At 47.3% G+C, this 14,593-nt stretch overlaps 1 protein-coding gene across 1 annotated transcript in view; it reads left to right on the top strand.

The window, feature by feature from the left end:
* Nucleotides 1–298: 298 nt before the first annotated feature.
* The window catches only part of LOC126546870 (uncharacterized), a 99,542-nt gene continuing 85,247 nt past the window's right edge, over nt 299–14,593 (top strand). The window contains exon 1 of the mRNA XM_050194585.3: nt 299–965. Coding sequence (XP_050050542.3) covers nt 963–965 — 3 coding nt within the window. The 5' untranslated portion in view covers nt 299–962. The remainder of the gene's footprint in view (nt 966–14,593) is intronic.

The raw sequence follows: 14,593 nt of genomic DNA, 5'->3' as shown, positions 1-14,593 counted from the left end.
CGTCATTTTTCCCGCGGAAGAGAGACGCACGATGGCTACAAATCCGGCAACGGAAAAAGCGGTGGCTCCCGGCGGTGGCGCGCCGTACAACAGCCCTAATTGAAAGCTTAAACAAGTGCGCAACTCCCAGCGACGACGGCAGAGAAGCGAAACGCGTGCTCTCCTCACCGAGCCCCCGGAGGAGGGGGTGCGAGGGGGGGGGGGGGGTGAGTGCTCGTGATGGGAGAGCGGGTATACGCGCAACGCGGGTCTACCTGGGCAGCGGCGAGGGGCCGGACCGCGGGGAGAGAAGTCCCGTTTTCAGTGTCACGGGTGAGTGGCCGGCTGGCTCGCTCGGTCTCAAGAAGGTCAGTCTAGCCCGTGCAGCGGCTCACACAGCAGCCCCGTCTGCCACAGTGCGCGCTTCCCCTCCGCGACAACGCCGTCACAGTTGTGCGGAACATCGCTGCAGGAGCAGCAGCCGGCATACCATTCAGGACTGTCGCGTTAGTGCCCGATACCGGCGCCTGTGGAAACGCGCGCGTAAGACGCACGTGCCTGAGGGAACGGAAGGAGTCGCCCCGTCGGGGTGTACGCTAAGGGCGAACCGCCCACACGCCACTGACAGAGCGTGCGGTCGGCGCAGCGACGATACGGTCGCCAAAGTAGCGGTGTGCTCCCCGACCCTTCTTTTCCCGAGGAAATCTCATCAAGCGAAGGAAACCCACAGAGAGAACGCGAGTGGAAGAAGAGAGAAGACGCCCAAGAGCAGGAGGATGACCACCACCACAGTGTGAGAAGAAAAAAAGAAAACAAGGAAAAAAGGGAGGGAGACGCAACCCAATTCCTCTGCAGTGCGCCCGTCATCGCGCAACAGCTGCTTCTGCCTTCTTTCGTCGCCGCGCGCGTTGTCGCTCCTCGTGTTCGCCGGATTACGGGCCGCCAGCGGGGGTCGTGGACCTTGGCACCGAAATCGAAGCGCAATGGTGAGTGAACATGTGCCCCTCCTACGTCTTGTCCCCGTGTCGCCGTCGAAGCGCGGCTAGAGCCTCAGCTGGCCGAAGCTCTCGCCGCACTTCGCTCGTATCCTACGCGTGCCGTGTATACGACAGAGAACTCGCGGGCGATTTTTGTGCGCCAGAAAGACGAGAGCGCCTGGCTGCTTGTGAGGCTTCCGGCCCGGCGGGTTGAAACTCAAGCGCCACAACTCGCCCGATGGATCTTTTTTTTTTTTGATTAGCCAAGCAAACCAGTTAATCAAGCCTAAACAAAATGCGAAATCTGAGTCTTTTCTTGGGGGGAACTCAAATCAAAGTCAGAATTATAACTCACTTCGCTCTAAGAGAAGAAACCTTTTAATAGGTCATCGGGGTGTCCTTTGTTAGCACCGTTAAGACCGTTTCTAAGGTATTTTTAATGATGGAATAAAATTGAGCGTTCTTCTACTGATGTGAACACTTTGCCTCTGGGCGATAAGCGTGGTGCAATACTCGACGTCGCAAAATGGCTGGCAGGAATAAATAGTAAATTCGTTTGTTGGCGTGACATTTTTGCACAGTGCAGTATCGGTAATCGTACCCAACACCGTTTCGCCTGCATACTGCAAGCCCTTACCCGGTCCTTATGCTGGCACCACTGCTGCGTTTCCTTCATGCATACGTTTATCTTTTTGTAGAAGTGGTCAATAATTAAGTTAGCGACAGTCAAAACAAGCAGTATTATTTGACCACCTATATTGACGAGATGCAGCTCACTCCTGCGGTGTTCCACCGCAAAGTCCTTCATGCACTTTAGAAATCAGAGAGAAAACGCAAAGTATATATGACTTTTTTGACTTCATGGCAAAAAATTCCACTCTTAGTTTATAAGCTGCAGGAGTTCTTTACCATCACGGCGAGAATTTTTTACTGTCTAGTTTGTGCAAGGGAAGCCGCCATAATTGTTGGAAGATCCAATATGAAACTATATGTCTCGTTAGGACTTGGCACGGGGCTGTCAAGCACGTTGTCGCTGCTCATATAATTGAATTATCAAGGGCAACGGCGAGTACGACAAATTGAGCTCTTCGGAGAAAAACGGAGAGGTGGAAAAACATCAAGATACGCTGCTCGCCGAGAGCAGTGTGATCAGTCGGTGGAATGTGGAGAGTATTCAGCAATATCGTTTGATCCTTCGTATACGCTTATACATGTTTCGAGTGCAGGGGCAAAATACATTATATTATAGCTTGGAGGAGAAGCACTTCGTTACGGTTGCTCACTTTTCCGGCGAGAATCCAGTGACTTGACGCCCACTTTCCCGTGCGTGAGCAACGCTGTTGCTTTTTTTTTTTTTTTTCTCGGCTTGTTCGCGGGATCGGCGAACATTTTTGTTTTGTTTTATGTCGTATCATGTTTTGAGCGCGTGTGATGCTAATCTTCGCCGGGCAGCGTTTTCAAGGATAAGACCGAGAGACGCTTAATGAGCACGAGCGAGGTCTAAATGATAAATTTAAACGCGACATTGAGCCAGAATTAGCAACCGTAGCTTTTCACGTTGTTATGGGGGTCCAAAAAAAATTTATTACATCCTTTGCTTAAGTCTATTAGCGAGCAAATGAAAATTAAATATCGGCGTTCCATTATTTGAGAAAATTTAGAAGGCGTCGGGCTATTACTCGGGAACTAAAGGAACATGTCTAGACAACAAGAAACGTGCGCCGAATTATATACCTTCTTTTACATCACTTGCATCTGAACAGTAAAGATTTTGGCAAGAGGTTTGTCCCATGTCTAAGGGGTTTTGCCTATGGCTAGCGCCCTTATCCCCGAGTCTGTAAAAAAAAAAAAAGCGAGCTCAAACTACACCTGGTGCACCCGCTGGCGCGAACCGAAGTGCTTGACACGCAAGTTTGGCAGCTTGCTGCGAAGACATATATAATCACGAACAATTATGTCAAAGGTTGCTTTTATTAACATCCTTGATTTAACAGTCGTTTCTATGGATTCTGGTTATATATATATATTTAACTGCACCTTTCTCACAACTGAGAAACCATAGGCCCATTGACCACTTCCGTGTGTGAAGCATTGCAAAGTTTATCTCATAATTTATTACCTTAAGAGGACGCTTTAGCTCAGGCCATACTCCGATGCTACCTATTCAACTACATGTAAAACGCACAAACGCTTATCTGAGGTAACTACTGGGTACTGGGTCGACTTTAATTAAATTTGTTGCTTTTGAGAGACAAAGTTACTTTCTTGTTGTCTGTTTGAAGCGGAATTTCAATTTAGAGCCTGAATGTTTTAAGAAATTTTGAAAAATTGATAAGTTCGAAAAAAACAAATAGAAAAACGAAGTTTACAAATTCGTAGCTCTGCACCAGAAACAGATATCGCAGGTCTGTAAACTGCATCCGTTAGAGCGTCTAAAGTGGAAAAAATTTGATATGTCAATTGATATCTTACGTGAATGTGTTACATTGTTTACAGGGGTTTCGCAAAAGTTCTACTCACATATTAGTCGTTTATCTGAGAGCTACATCTAATATAACTGTTTTGTCTGCTGTAGATGTGCTATTAGATGCAGTTTAGGGAATTGTGATATCTTTTTTCTATTACTGAGTTACAGAGTTGTAAACTTGATAGCCTAGCTTTCTAAAAAAATTTTAATTTTTGTCAATATTTTGTTATAAATTGATGACCTAAATCAAAAATTTGCAACCAACAGTCACTAGATAGATTTTAACTTTTTTGTTTTAAATACAAGAAGTCTAATAAAATTTGGTGCACTGGTTGTCGAGAAAAATTATTTCTCCTTTCCCATGGATTTAGATAGGAGCCTCCAAGCTGAAGCTGCCAAATGCGGCGATTTTTTCGATGTCCACTGACCTTAATGAAATGTTTAATATACATTCCCTTTCGCACTTTGATTATTTGTACCAATCAATATGACTGCAATTCATTTAGTATTGCAGAAAATCAATTTCAAAGATTGGTTGCGTTCCCGACTCATGACTTTTTTGCTGTTGACCCTGTGTTTGCGACTTCAGAGACTACACCACCACTATCGCTGAAATCGTCGCTGAAATCGGCACTGTCTAGTTCGGAAGATATGTAAAAGCTCCCTGTGTTGTCCGGAACGATAATTACCTTCGCTTCTCTGGCGTTCGCGCCACGTGTACTGCGTGTTTAGCACACGTTCTGCGTGTTTACATTAGGGTAGTGCAGCATCTGACGTCGTCGACTCATCGTGATGTCACACAAAGCAGCTACTTGTACCAGTTTCGGTGTCTCGTTTATTTGTTATTTAAAATTATTGATGAACTTCTAAGCGAATTGAATCACCCTACCCGTGACAGGACTGTCAATACAATTTGAAATTGACAATCTCCTATTATAGTTAAAAAAAAACGCCGGAGTTGCGCTTTAAGTATCTGCTTGCAAAGTATGGAGCGTACGATCAAGGGAATCTGTATTCGCGCATTCATTTGTCCGTTTTCGGGAGCACTGGAAAATAATATCCAGCTAACTGCGAATCAACAAAAGGAGAACTTTGAGGACCGTTTTTTTTTTTTTTTCATAAAGCGAAAGCAGGAACTTTCGACCGAGACAACTAATACTCATACGCCTTGCAGCAATAGCGCCGATGGACGCGGACCTATAGCATAAAATGCCGGTCTGTTGCGCCACTGCAGCGTATACGAATGCAACAAATGAGCTGGCGTAAGCTTCTCGGTATACAGTCCCATGGTGCTGTGACCTAAAAGAGACTGCATTTAATTGAACATATCTATAATTACTCCTACCCGGCCGCACCAGCAGCCGATAAATGCAGTTTGCCCGGCGCTTACGGGACTAAGTGAAAACGGGCCCCTGCAGGTTGCACGGTAAAGCGGAAAAGGCAGTAAAAGGGGAGAAAAATAAAATTAACAAAAAGAGGACTGCTCCACTAAAGAGCGCCTGTCCCATTTTGATTTCCGTATACGGACGTAATCGCCTAGTTCTTTTGTTGTTTGTTATGTTTTGTTTGTTTCTCTGCGCGCCCGGCAGCAGACTCCGTTTCGACTGTGAACATGTTCGCTTCTTTCTACGTTTGTACGCGTTGCACCGATTGCTCGCTGCCACGCCAACAAAACGCGAGAATCGGGAGTTTGCGCTGTAACCTTTGCCGGAACTCGGGTCCTCTTTAATCTTTGCCTTCCTTCCCAAGCATGCCTGGAGAACACTGTACTCTGTCTATTTTCTTTAAGTTATATCTTTCTTTCTTTCTTTCTGTTTTTTTTTGCGCGATTCCTCTATCCTTCCACTTGTTGTGCGTTTCCTTATTCGAAAAACTGCCCCCTTTCCTCAATTTGAGGTAATTCCCGTGTTCCGCGAGCGCGGAAGTTGTGATGCCAAGCCGCATAAGGGCACAAACGGCATACACGTTTCCCGGAAGAAAATAATAATAATAATAATAATAAGAATGACAGAACGAGAAAAGAAAGCTGGACCGCGTTCGCGAAAGTGAACAGAGAAGTGCGCGCGTGCATGCGAGCGCACGCGGCGCAGCAATGGGAGCGTGAATTCGCGCCCGCGTTGCCGTGGGCTCTCGGCTCCTCAGGTCTACAGGCCGCCTTCATTCGCGATGTTCGCCAGGCAGCAGCGGACAGGCGCCCGGTGCCGGCGGCAGCCGCTGCCTGCCATATTGCGCCTCGCTAATGCGATGCAGCAGCGGTGCGCGAAGGCTTCTGAGAACTCCGGTATAAGCTAATTGGCAGAAATATAAAAAAGAATGGCCATAATAGCCCCACTGATTAGTCATCAAAGACTGTGATCCTTTGAAATACAGCACGTGTTAGGTTCGTGGACTAACACACTGCCTGTGCATCACGCGCAACGACGGCACTCTTGAACTTCCTTAGAGACACTGGCTACGATCAGATATTTAAGTATGCGGGGCGTTCTGCCGTGCTTGGGCGCATCTGTGACGTGCACTGTGCGTGTCACGTAATTCTGATGGAGCGAGCATAAGAAGGAACTACAGACGAGGAGAAGCGATAAATTCGACCGATTTACTAATAGTGTTCCCAATGCCCAAGTCAATGCGCCTGCGCGAGCACGCACGTTGACCACTGTTATTCGTAAATAATATTTGCTCTTCTGAGCTAGACTTTGATCGAAGCGAGTGCTTGTGCTCGTTTTGGGGCTCCGGCGTTTCATGCGTTTCATGGTATGCAAAATTACTGGGGTTTTACGTGCAAAAACCACTTACTGATTACGAGGCACGCCGTAGTGGGGGACTGCGGAAATTCGGACCACCTGGGGTTCTTTAACGTGCACCTAAATCTAAGTACACGGGTGTTTTCGCATTTCACCCCCATCGAAAAGCGGCCGCCGTGGCTGGGATTCGATCCCGCGACCTCGTGCTTAACAGTGCAATGCCACAGCCACTAAGCAACCATGGCGGGTTCATGTTACGTGGTTTTCACCCACGGTTCGCTCGATGCAAACACTGTATATTGCCTCAAAACCGCCATCTCGTCAACGTTGCCGCCGTCTTTCCCCGTGTAGAACGGTCTTCCGCTTGGTGTACACTCACCTGCGGCCTAGTCGTTTGCCTACAACAACAACAAAAATACGAAAAAGAAGAGAACACACTGTATCAGTCCTTGTGATAACACGCTGCGCAAGAAAGGGGGTGTATTAAAGATATGCGGAGTGCAGCGTATACACCAGTCGTCGTCCACACCGAAAAAGCGCGAAATGTAACGAGTAAGGCTTCCATAGTGTGGTGAAGCGAGTGCTGAATCCTCACTTGTCGTGGAACGGTCAAATCAATTATCTGTTATCTCGCCGCGAGAACTAGCAAATGGCCCTCTAATATGACGACCACGGCGCCACGTGCGAGACACGTGCGACTTTTACGATTGACAGCAAAAGCGCGCCACCGGCTCTGTTCTCCGCTCCGACGACCGGCTCACCGCCTTAGCACGTCCCGTGAATTCTACTACACTGCACGGTTTTAGCGAGACAAACGTGTACACGCCGATCTCGCTTCTGCAGGCCTCCCTCGCGCGAACTTTCTTCGTGGGCGGGAGGGTAGAAAGGAAAGGAAAAAAACTTTCAGACTTTGATAAATTTTCCTCGGACGAGAGGCGGCTTGAGCGCAGTGGCGTCGTAGCAACAGCAGCAGCAGCAAAAACAGTATACATCAGCATATACCCCTCTCTGAGGCGAGCAGCAGCACACCTGCAGCTTCTCTTCGACGCTAATGGAAAGTGCGCGCTGCAGCCGCTGCTGCTCCTGCAGGGGCCTGTAACCGCCCCGCTGCTCCTAGAATGTCGCAACCTTGAGGGAGACGAAGAAAGACAGGAATGAGCCTACTTATGCGCTCCGTTTCGGAAACGGGCACTTCAAAGAGTGCGCTGGTGTCGTGGGAGAGCCCGCCTCGACAATGCTGATGGTGCTCATCCCCTCTTTCTTCGGCTTGGTGGTCTTCCACCTTTGTTAAAGATTAACGGCTGCATGCCGTGCCTTGATGAAGTAAGGAAACCTTGGAGATAAACAACTCGTAAAGTTAACAATAGCACAAGTATACGTGCTCTCCAGAGCGAGCGTCCCTTTCTTCCGCTTCCATCGTGAATCGAGCGTCGGAGGCACACGTATTTGTGTGCTCGCAGCCTTGTATCACGATAACTCAGTAGAGAGAAATCTATGTTCTTTAGTCTGCGGCGACTCTTTTACCCTGGCGAAATTGTAAGGACGAAGCTGAAGATATGTCGAAGGCTCGCTGATTCCAAAAAGACATCCGAGATAATGTTAGTTTTGCTTGAATACGCCGGTATTGGTCATGGTAAGGCTGGCCAAGTAAAAAATGACAATAATAATAATGGCAGGAAACGTAAGGTATTATGGATGGTAGAAATGAAACATCTAGGGAAAACTAAGATTTCTGACCGGTCGCAGGCTTAGCACGCTGAAGAAGGGCAGGGGCAAGAAAGGTAGAGATGAAGTTTATTTCGTGCAAACCAACATATATAACTGCGGCTTTGCGCCGTTAGCGATAGATGTACGAAAGGAAAGCGTAGACAGCCTTATATCGTGTTATTAGTACTAATACATTGAAAAGTAACCTATTCATAGCTTAAAAATTATAGCAAAATACGTAAATCTCATTGAAACTGGCTGTCCTCCCTGCAGGGATAGCCGGTGAGTTGCACAATAGTAGAAGATGCGCCCCGACTACGCGGGCTGTCTGGTGTGCCTGTTACCCTGAAAGGTTCATTTCTATTTGTTTCCTTGGAAGCGCTATCGAAATTGCGTGTGAGCACTTTAATTTTTGAAACCACGCTACATATGCAAGAGCTCGCAAAAGTAGCGATGATATAAGTTAAGGAATGTTCCGATGGTGTTGCGGTGTGATTCCTGGTGTTTGGCCAATGGCTATATAGTTTGATAACCGGTACCTGTGCATACTTGTGTACAACAAGCGATTATGCATAGTCTCAGTTATTCTGTATATGGTAGTAATTTTTGTCATTGTAAATAATGAGACTACGGGAAAAGAGCATACCAAAGGGCCGGCTATCCGAATCCTCAAAAATAAATTCCATAAACTGAGGAATGTAGGAATATATATATATATATATATATATATATATATATATATATATATATATATATATATATATATATATATATATATATATATATATATATATATATATATATATATATATATAATGTCCCTGCACTCAGCGAAGAATACAGCACATTGAAAAATATTAGTTAAAAGTTCACATAAGCGCGCACGAAGTCAGATACTGGGTGCATTCACAATTAAGCGTACTTCAAAGAGACTGCATAGTCACTATTTACATAAGGGGCCCGTATTCACAAGAAGCTCTTGCGCGAGAATAGTTACTAAAAGAAAATTCTAGTCAATCCTGATGCTGGACACAATATTAGCGAAGGCGGCCAGCCAATGGCAAAATACATTTATAACGAGTCTGCTTTCTGCATTCGGCCGCAGAAAGTCATGAAGAGCTGGTCAGTGAACATCGCTGTGAAAGGGTATGAGATTGCTGTAAGCAACGGATGACCATAATATATATATATATATGTATATATATATATATATCAGAATTACTCTACTACATGCATGTCGTGCTTCAAAAACACAACAGCGCGGCACTGATTGTCAATTTCCCCGCGTAACACATCTTGCGGGACGTTTATCCGGCCGTTGTTGAAGTGAAATGCATATATTTGTGTTAGGTGAGAGAGACTTCTACGTCGAGAGTTGCAAAAGGACCCGCTTCTCTTCTCAATCCCACTGATGTGCGCTTCTTTCAATCTGGCAACGACGCACGCCATCGTCACCGCCTCGAAGCGTGTTTCATAGACATGAAGCGCAATTCTCGATTAAAACAACATGTCACGTTCGCTCTATTTCCGCGTCACAGATTAACAGGCACTCTCTGCTTTGCGGACGCTAGCAGGCTGGCGTATTTAGGCTGCCTCGACGTCACACTTCTGCGTGAACGGAGAGCAGCGTTATATCGCAGAAAGATGCCATCAAAACACTCTAGGTCCATCAACTTAGTTGTGTTGTAACTAGAATCAAAACGATCCCACATTTTGTTCCACGAATGTGTGCGCATTCTGTGCGCAAACACACTTTGAAGCAAAACGATTAATAACGATTCATAGGGTTTTAAACAATGATTTATTCACTAAAAATAAAAAAAGTAATCGAAGACACGACCATACGATGTATACTTCTTGTATTTTTTTACTCTTTTCTCTCTTTATTTATCTCATATTTCTTCTGTAACTTCTACTTCAGCAGCAATGCATGCGTGAACATGTATGATGTGCTGCGCCATCATGCGAACCGCATTGACAACCGTCCTGCGTGAGTACTACTCGTGCGAGAAAACTTTTCTTCTCGCTTGTTTTTTTTCGCGTTCTTTAATTTATTTCAGAGCGCAATACAAAAATAGTTGAGTGCAGGATCGCTTCGGAGCTCCGACGTCCAACTGTTTTCACCGTTCTCGTAGAGGTCTCCACCAGCGAACCGCCTTTGCGAACGAGTTTAGCAAATCTGAGAGCGCGGACACCTCGACAGCGCAGGGAAACAATTGTTCGAGCCTTTTCAATCAAGATGAATCGCTCGATATTCCTCTCCGCTCGCGCAGCTGCCAACCAGCGCCAAGGCTTTGAAATGAACGCGCCGTTATCGTATTAATATATCGGCGACAGTGTCACGGCGAATGGGGAGACGCGATAACTTACAGAGGTCTTCGTCAAATGAGCCTGCGGGCTTTATATAACACCCTGCCATCTGAATATTCGCACATCGATTTCACCAGCTGTCTCTGTTCGTCATCTCGAAGGCACTTGGACTGCATGCTCGTCGTACTTCACCAGGATAGCGGAACTCAGTGGAATTTTCCTACTCTCGCACGTCTTCGTTCTCTCGATCTTTCGTTGCGCCTTCGACTGCCGCCTATAGTCCGCCTCGTTGCGAAGAAACTTTACGGCGTCACTCGTTGCGCGTGGGCGTCGCGTGCTCAAACACTTTCCCGTATTGGCATGTTGCATGGACAGTGCCACGTGCAACATTTGTACGTGTTGGGACGAGACCATCGAATGCATCTTCCGCTACTGCGCTCTTCTGATGATGAGCAAAGACAGTTTCTAGGTGCTGTACCTAAGCCGATTGAATGACAGACTGCTCATAGTAGAGAAAATATTGGGACCCAGGACTCGACTCTCAGCAGCCAGTATACTCCCTTGTGCGAATGCCTCTGAATGCAGTACAGTGAACGCTTTTCTGCGTGCGCGCGTTGCATCTTATGATGTGATTCTTGTTTGTCGGAATTCAAGTGGGGCGGGGCGGTCGCTTTATTTTGTGGCGCTGGTAACTGTCTCTCAGGGGCGAGGACACCTTAACAGTGCTGCGCATAGGGTAAAATGTTACCATTGCGTCTTATCACTTTACTTTTTGATGCGAAAGCATCAAATGGCAAAAAAAGCTAGCGTCTCTCATCTGTGGGAGCGAACCGGCTCCTCATTTCCCATTGGCTGCGACGCCACGTCACGAGCTCGCCTCGACGGAGCAGAGGGGGCGAAAGGGAACACCTGCTGCACCGATAGCGCTACCTAACCCCCCGCCAAGCGTCTCAACGCACTCGCCTGCCCGCGAGCAGTTCATAACTCGAATGACCGCTCAGCGGCGTTCAATCGGACAATAATGCTTTCGCATCCACAACTCATATTAAGTGCTTAGGTGTCCTCGGATTGTTATTTATTCCATTTCTCTCCCCTGCCCGCTCACCACGCGTAAGGGTAGTAATTCAAGCGTTACCCAGTTCACGTCCTTGCCTTTTCGTACGCTCGTGACTATAGCTGTAGTGCTATCCAATTCACGACTATTAAAAAGACCTGCAGCCCAGATCAATTCGCGGCAGGCTATCGGCGCGTCGGCCCCGCCGTGGGCACTGGCGGTCTATCACGTAAAATGTAAAGCTTCAGATTGTTTCAGCGGGTGCTCCATTTCTCTTTGCAGAAGAATAGCAAGTCGGGCGGGGCGGGTGCGCGCGCACGGCGTGGGAACCGGGGTAGCAGGCGACCACAAAGAAATGCAGAGGGCTAGTTCATACTGACTGTTAGTCGCTTACGTTATGGCATGGCCTTGTGAATGGATACTTCAAGCAGACTCGCATGCATAAACAAATGGTTCACGTTTCCGGCCAGGACTTGCAGGGAGGTGGTATACTCCTTTACCTTTTGCTAAGTTGCAGTTAAGGTTAGTACGTTTTCTATTCCAAAAGGTGCTTGACAAGTGCTCGAGGACGTACAAATAAACGTAGCTAGGAAAGAAAATAGTAAAATGTTGGCAAATATGGTTTGAGTACTCTTGTCTTGCTAAAAGTCCCATAGAAAATAACTATTGACAATTGTTTACGTTGCCTAAACACACTGACATTCGCTTATAACGAACATCTATGCATAAAGTAAAAAAGAAACCCTATGCCCAAGGGATGAAGAAAATTATAGAGGGGCCATATTTTGTGAAGATCCTTTTTCTGTCGGTTTTCTAGGCCAGTATTTACAAAATATTTCCGTTGTAAGCGCCGTCCAGGCTTGGCCACCGCAGCGGTAATGGTCATCGTTAGTGGCGGGCTCCCGTGCGCCAGCCGATCAGGAAACCTTCTTATGTAGGAAAAAAAGGGCCAGAAGAATTGAAAATGGGTTGTTGCAAAATGCGACCGGTGTAATATGTCGCAATATTGAAATACACACCGGATATGTAGGAACGCAGCGCTACCAAAACTTTCCGGTCTCCCTGCCTCTTAATGCCATTGACAGCATCCATGGATGCATGATCGAGGCTAGATGGAAAGCTTCTTTCTATTCACGAGCTAAGCACCTCGTCTGCCCCTCCTTTCAAGCGAGTGGAAGTCACATGCATGCGCAGCATCAATTATTTAAAAAAAAAAAAACTGCGCGAGCTGCTCTTACCGAAAGGAATCGGCACTCAAAATCAATTGGCAGGAAAAAGAAACAAGAGCAAAGCCTTACATTCGGAACCTTATATTTAGCGACATTTTCTCTGTTATTACTAAATAATAAGAATTTCGCATTGATTTCTACTTAAGTGCATCCCCATATGTTTGGGCCTAACGCTATCTTTGAAATTCGCAAGCTCGGCAGATTTGGCGGAAATCTTAAAAATTGTCTGATCTCTATTCGCTGTCCAATTCATTTTCTCAGCCATCGAAATACGTTTAGTGCCGGGTTGTCGCTTTGCTTTTGCTTTGCGATGAACCTGCGCGAGCGATAGTCGACATAGTGTCAAACGCATGCTGTTGCCAAATAAAGAGTAGCAACACAGCTGAAGCGGCGTTCGGCAAGTTGCAGGACACGCTAACTCTGATTTGATGTATGAAATCAAAGTTATAGCGCTTCTTGCAACATGTCAAACGCAGCTTTAGCTATGTTATTGCTTTTTATTCCGCCCATTTGCAATGACGGTGAACCTCGCGTCATGTTGAGTGAGAGATGAATAGATAAATATGAGATAAACGGCAAGCAGATTAACTAGAAAAACAATTCGCTACTGCCTGCTGAGGCAGTGGTAGAACAGATGAGCACCAAAGAAACGATAATGTGTAAATTAATTGTCAGTGCACACTCCGTGAGGCACCTGACAATGATCACAGTTTTTGACACAGTCTCGACCCTTTCAAGACACCCGCCATGCTTTGGAAAGCCACTCATGAACTAACATCGGTTGGGTACAGACTCGAAGGACTCTGCTTTTCATTGAAATACTGTCGTCGAGTGTGTGATGGTGGAGAGCGCTATTGTTTGCGTGAGCGACGCCTCCCATGCAAACTTATAGAAGTGTCTCGAATTCCTCATGCAGCTTCGACTCCTCTAAAATCTCTGTGTGCTATGTTTAGTTCTAACGTAAATTGTCTGTACTCCTTGCGGGCAGAAAATTAGATAAACGTCCATGATTTTTCATGTGATTTTTTTTTGGATACCTATATCAAAGCAGTCAGTGACTCATTGACAGGAAATCGCATATATATATATATATATATATGTAGTTGATCAAGCAAGTGCCGCCCTCTACAGCACTTTGATGATATCTTGATTCACTTGAAACAATATAGCCGGTCCATACGAAGGTGACAAACTGCCAATGGCTACAACCTCAGGCACCGCTAAAGGCAGTGTTAGATTTTTCTTCTTTATACGCAGTCGCTCGCCATAACTTGCTGCGAACGGGGATACGCTCCAGGGCGTGCAGAGAAGAAACGCCACAGGGGCTGCGTACGTATCGACGGTCCGTTTCCTCTAACGACAAAGTATAGGCCTTCGTCCGCCAGTTTATAGCCAGCGTCACGGAAGCCCTGTGCGTTCCACTCTCGCGACATTTCGTCGCACGCACACGCGGTTCGACGAGCGTACCGCGTCTCGGACACTGCGCGCGATATACGTACACGTGCCTAGAACGGCACGAGGGCCGCATATAGCGCACGCACAGCTGGAAGCCCACGGGCGCCACTCATGCGTGGCGGCTATGCAGGAGGACCACCTCTGTTCGCACGGGCCACCGCAGCCATCGGCGCCGAGCGACAGGCCTGCGAGTCGAGGCACTCGATGAGGAGAGAAAACGCACGGCGGACACACGCTTTGGCAGGCGCGTCCCGCGCGCGACGCCGACGTTTTCGCGCGGCCCGGTGCGCGTACATATAATATGCTCCAGCGGGACTCGTTATCCTTGTCCCCGCGGCGCTGGGCGCCCAACGCGGCCCGCTGCGCGCAGCCGTGAGAACGGCGCTGCTCCGTAGACGCGGAGCAAATAACGTTTGCCGCACCTATCGGCACCGGCCCCCGCCCACTCCGAGAATACCGAGCCGCGCATAGCGTCCTTCGCGCTGCGAGGAAGACCGTCGCAAACAGAGCAGCCGTCAGTTGCTCGCTCCAGGCGTGCGCGCGCGCGCGTGGGGTTGCCGGGTCAGTTTACCGACGGCATCCCCGTCGCTCGCGCGTAAGGGGCGCAAAGAGTGGAAGTCTCTTCACAATCAAAACGGGGTGCTTCCTTACCGATGAAGGAATCGGTTCTTTCT

Source organism: Dermacentor andersoni, chromosome 1, assembly GCF_023375885.2.
Source record: "Dermacentor andersoni chromosome 1, qqDerAnde1_hic_scaffold, whole genome shotgun sequence".
Lineage (NCBI taxonomy): Eukaryota > Metazoa > Arthropoda > Arachnida > Ixodida > Ixodidae > Dermacentor > Dermacentor andersoni.
Note: the sequence above shows the minus strand (reverse complement) of the source record. Positions and strands in the feature narration are given on the sequence as shown.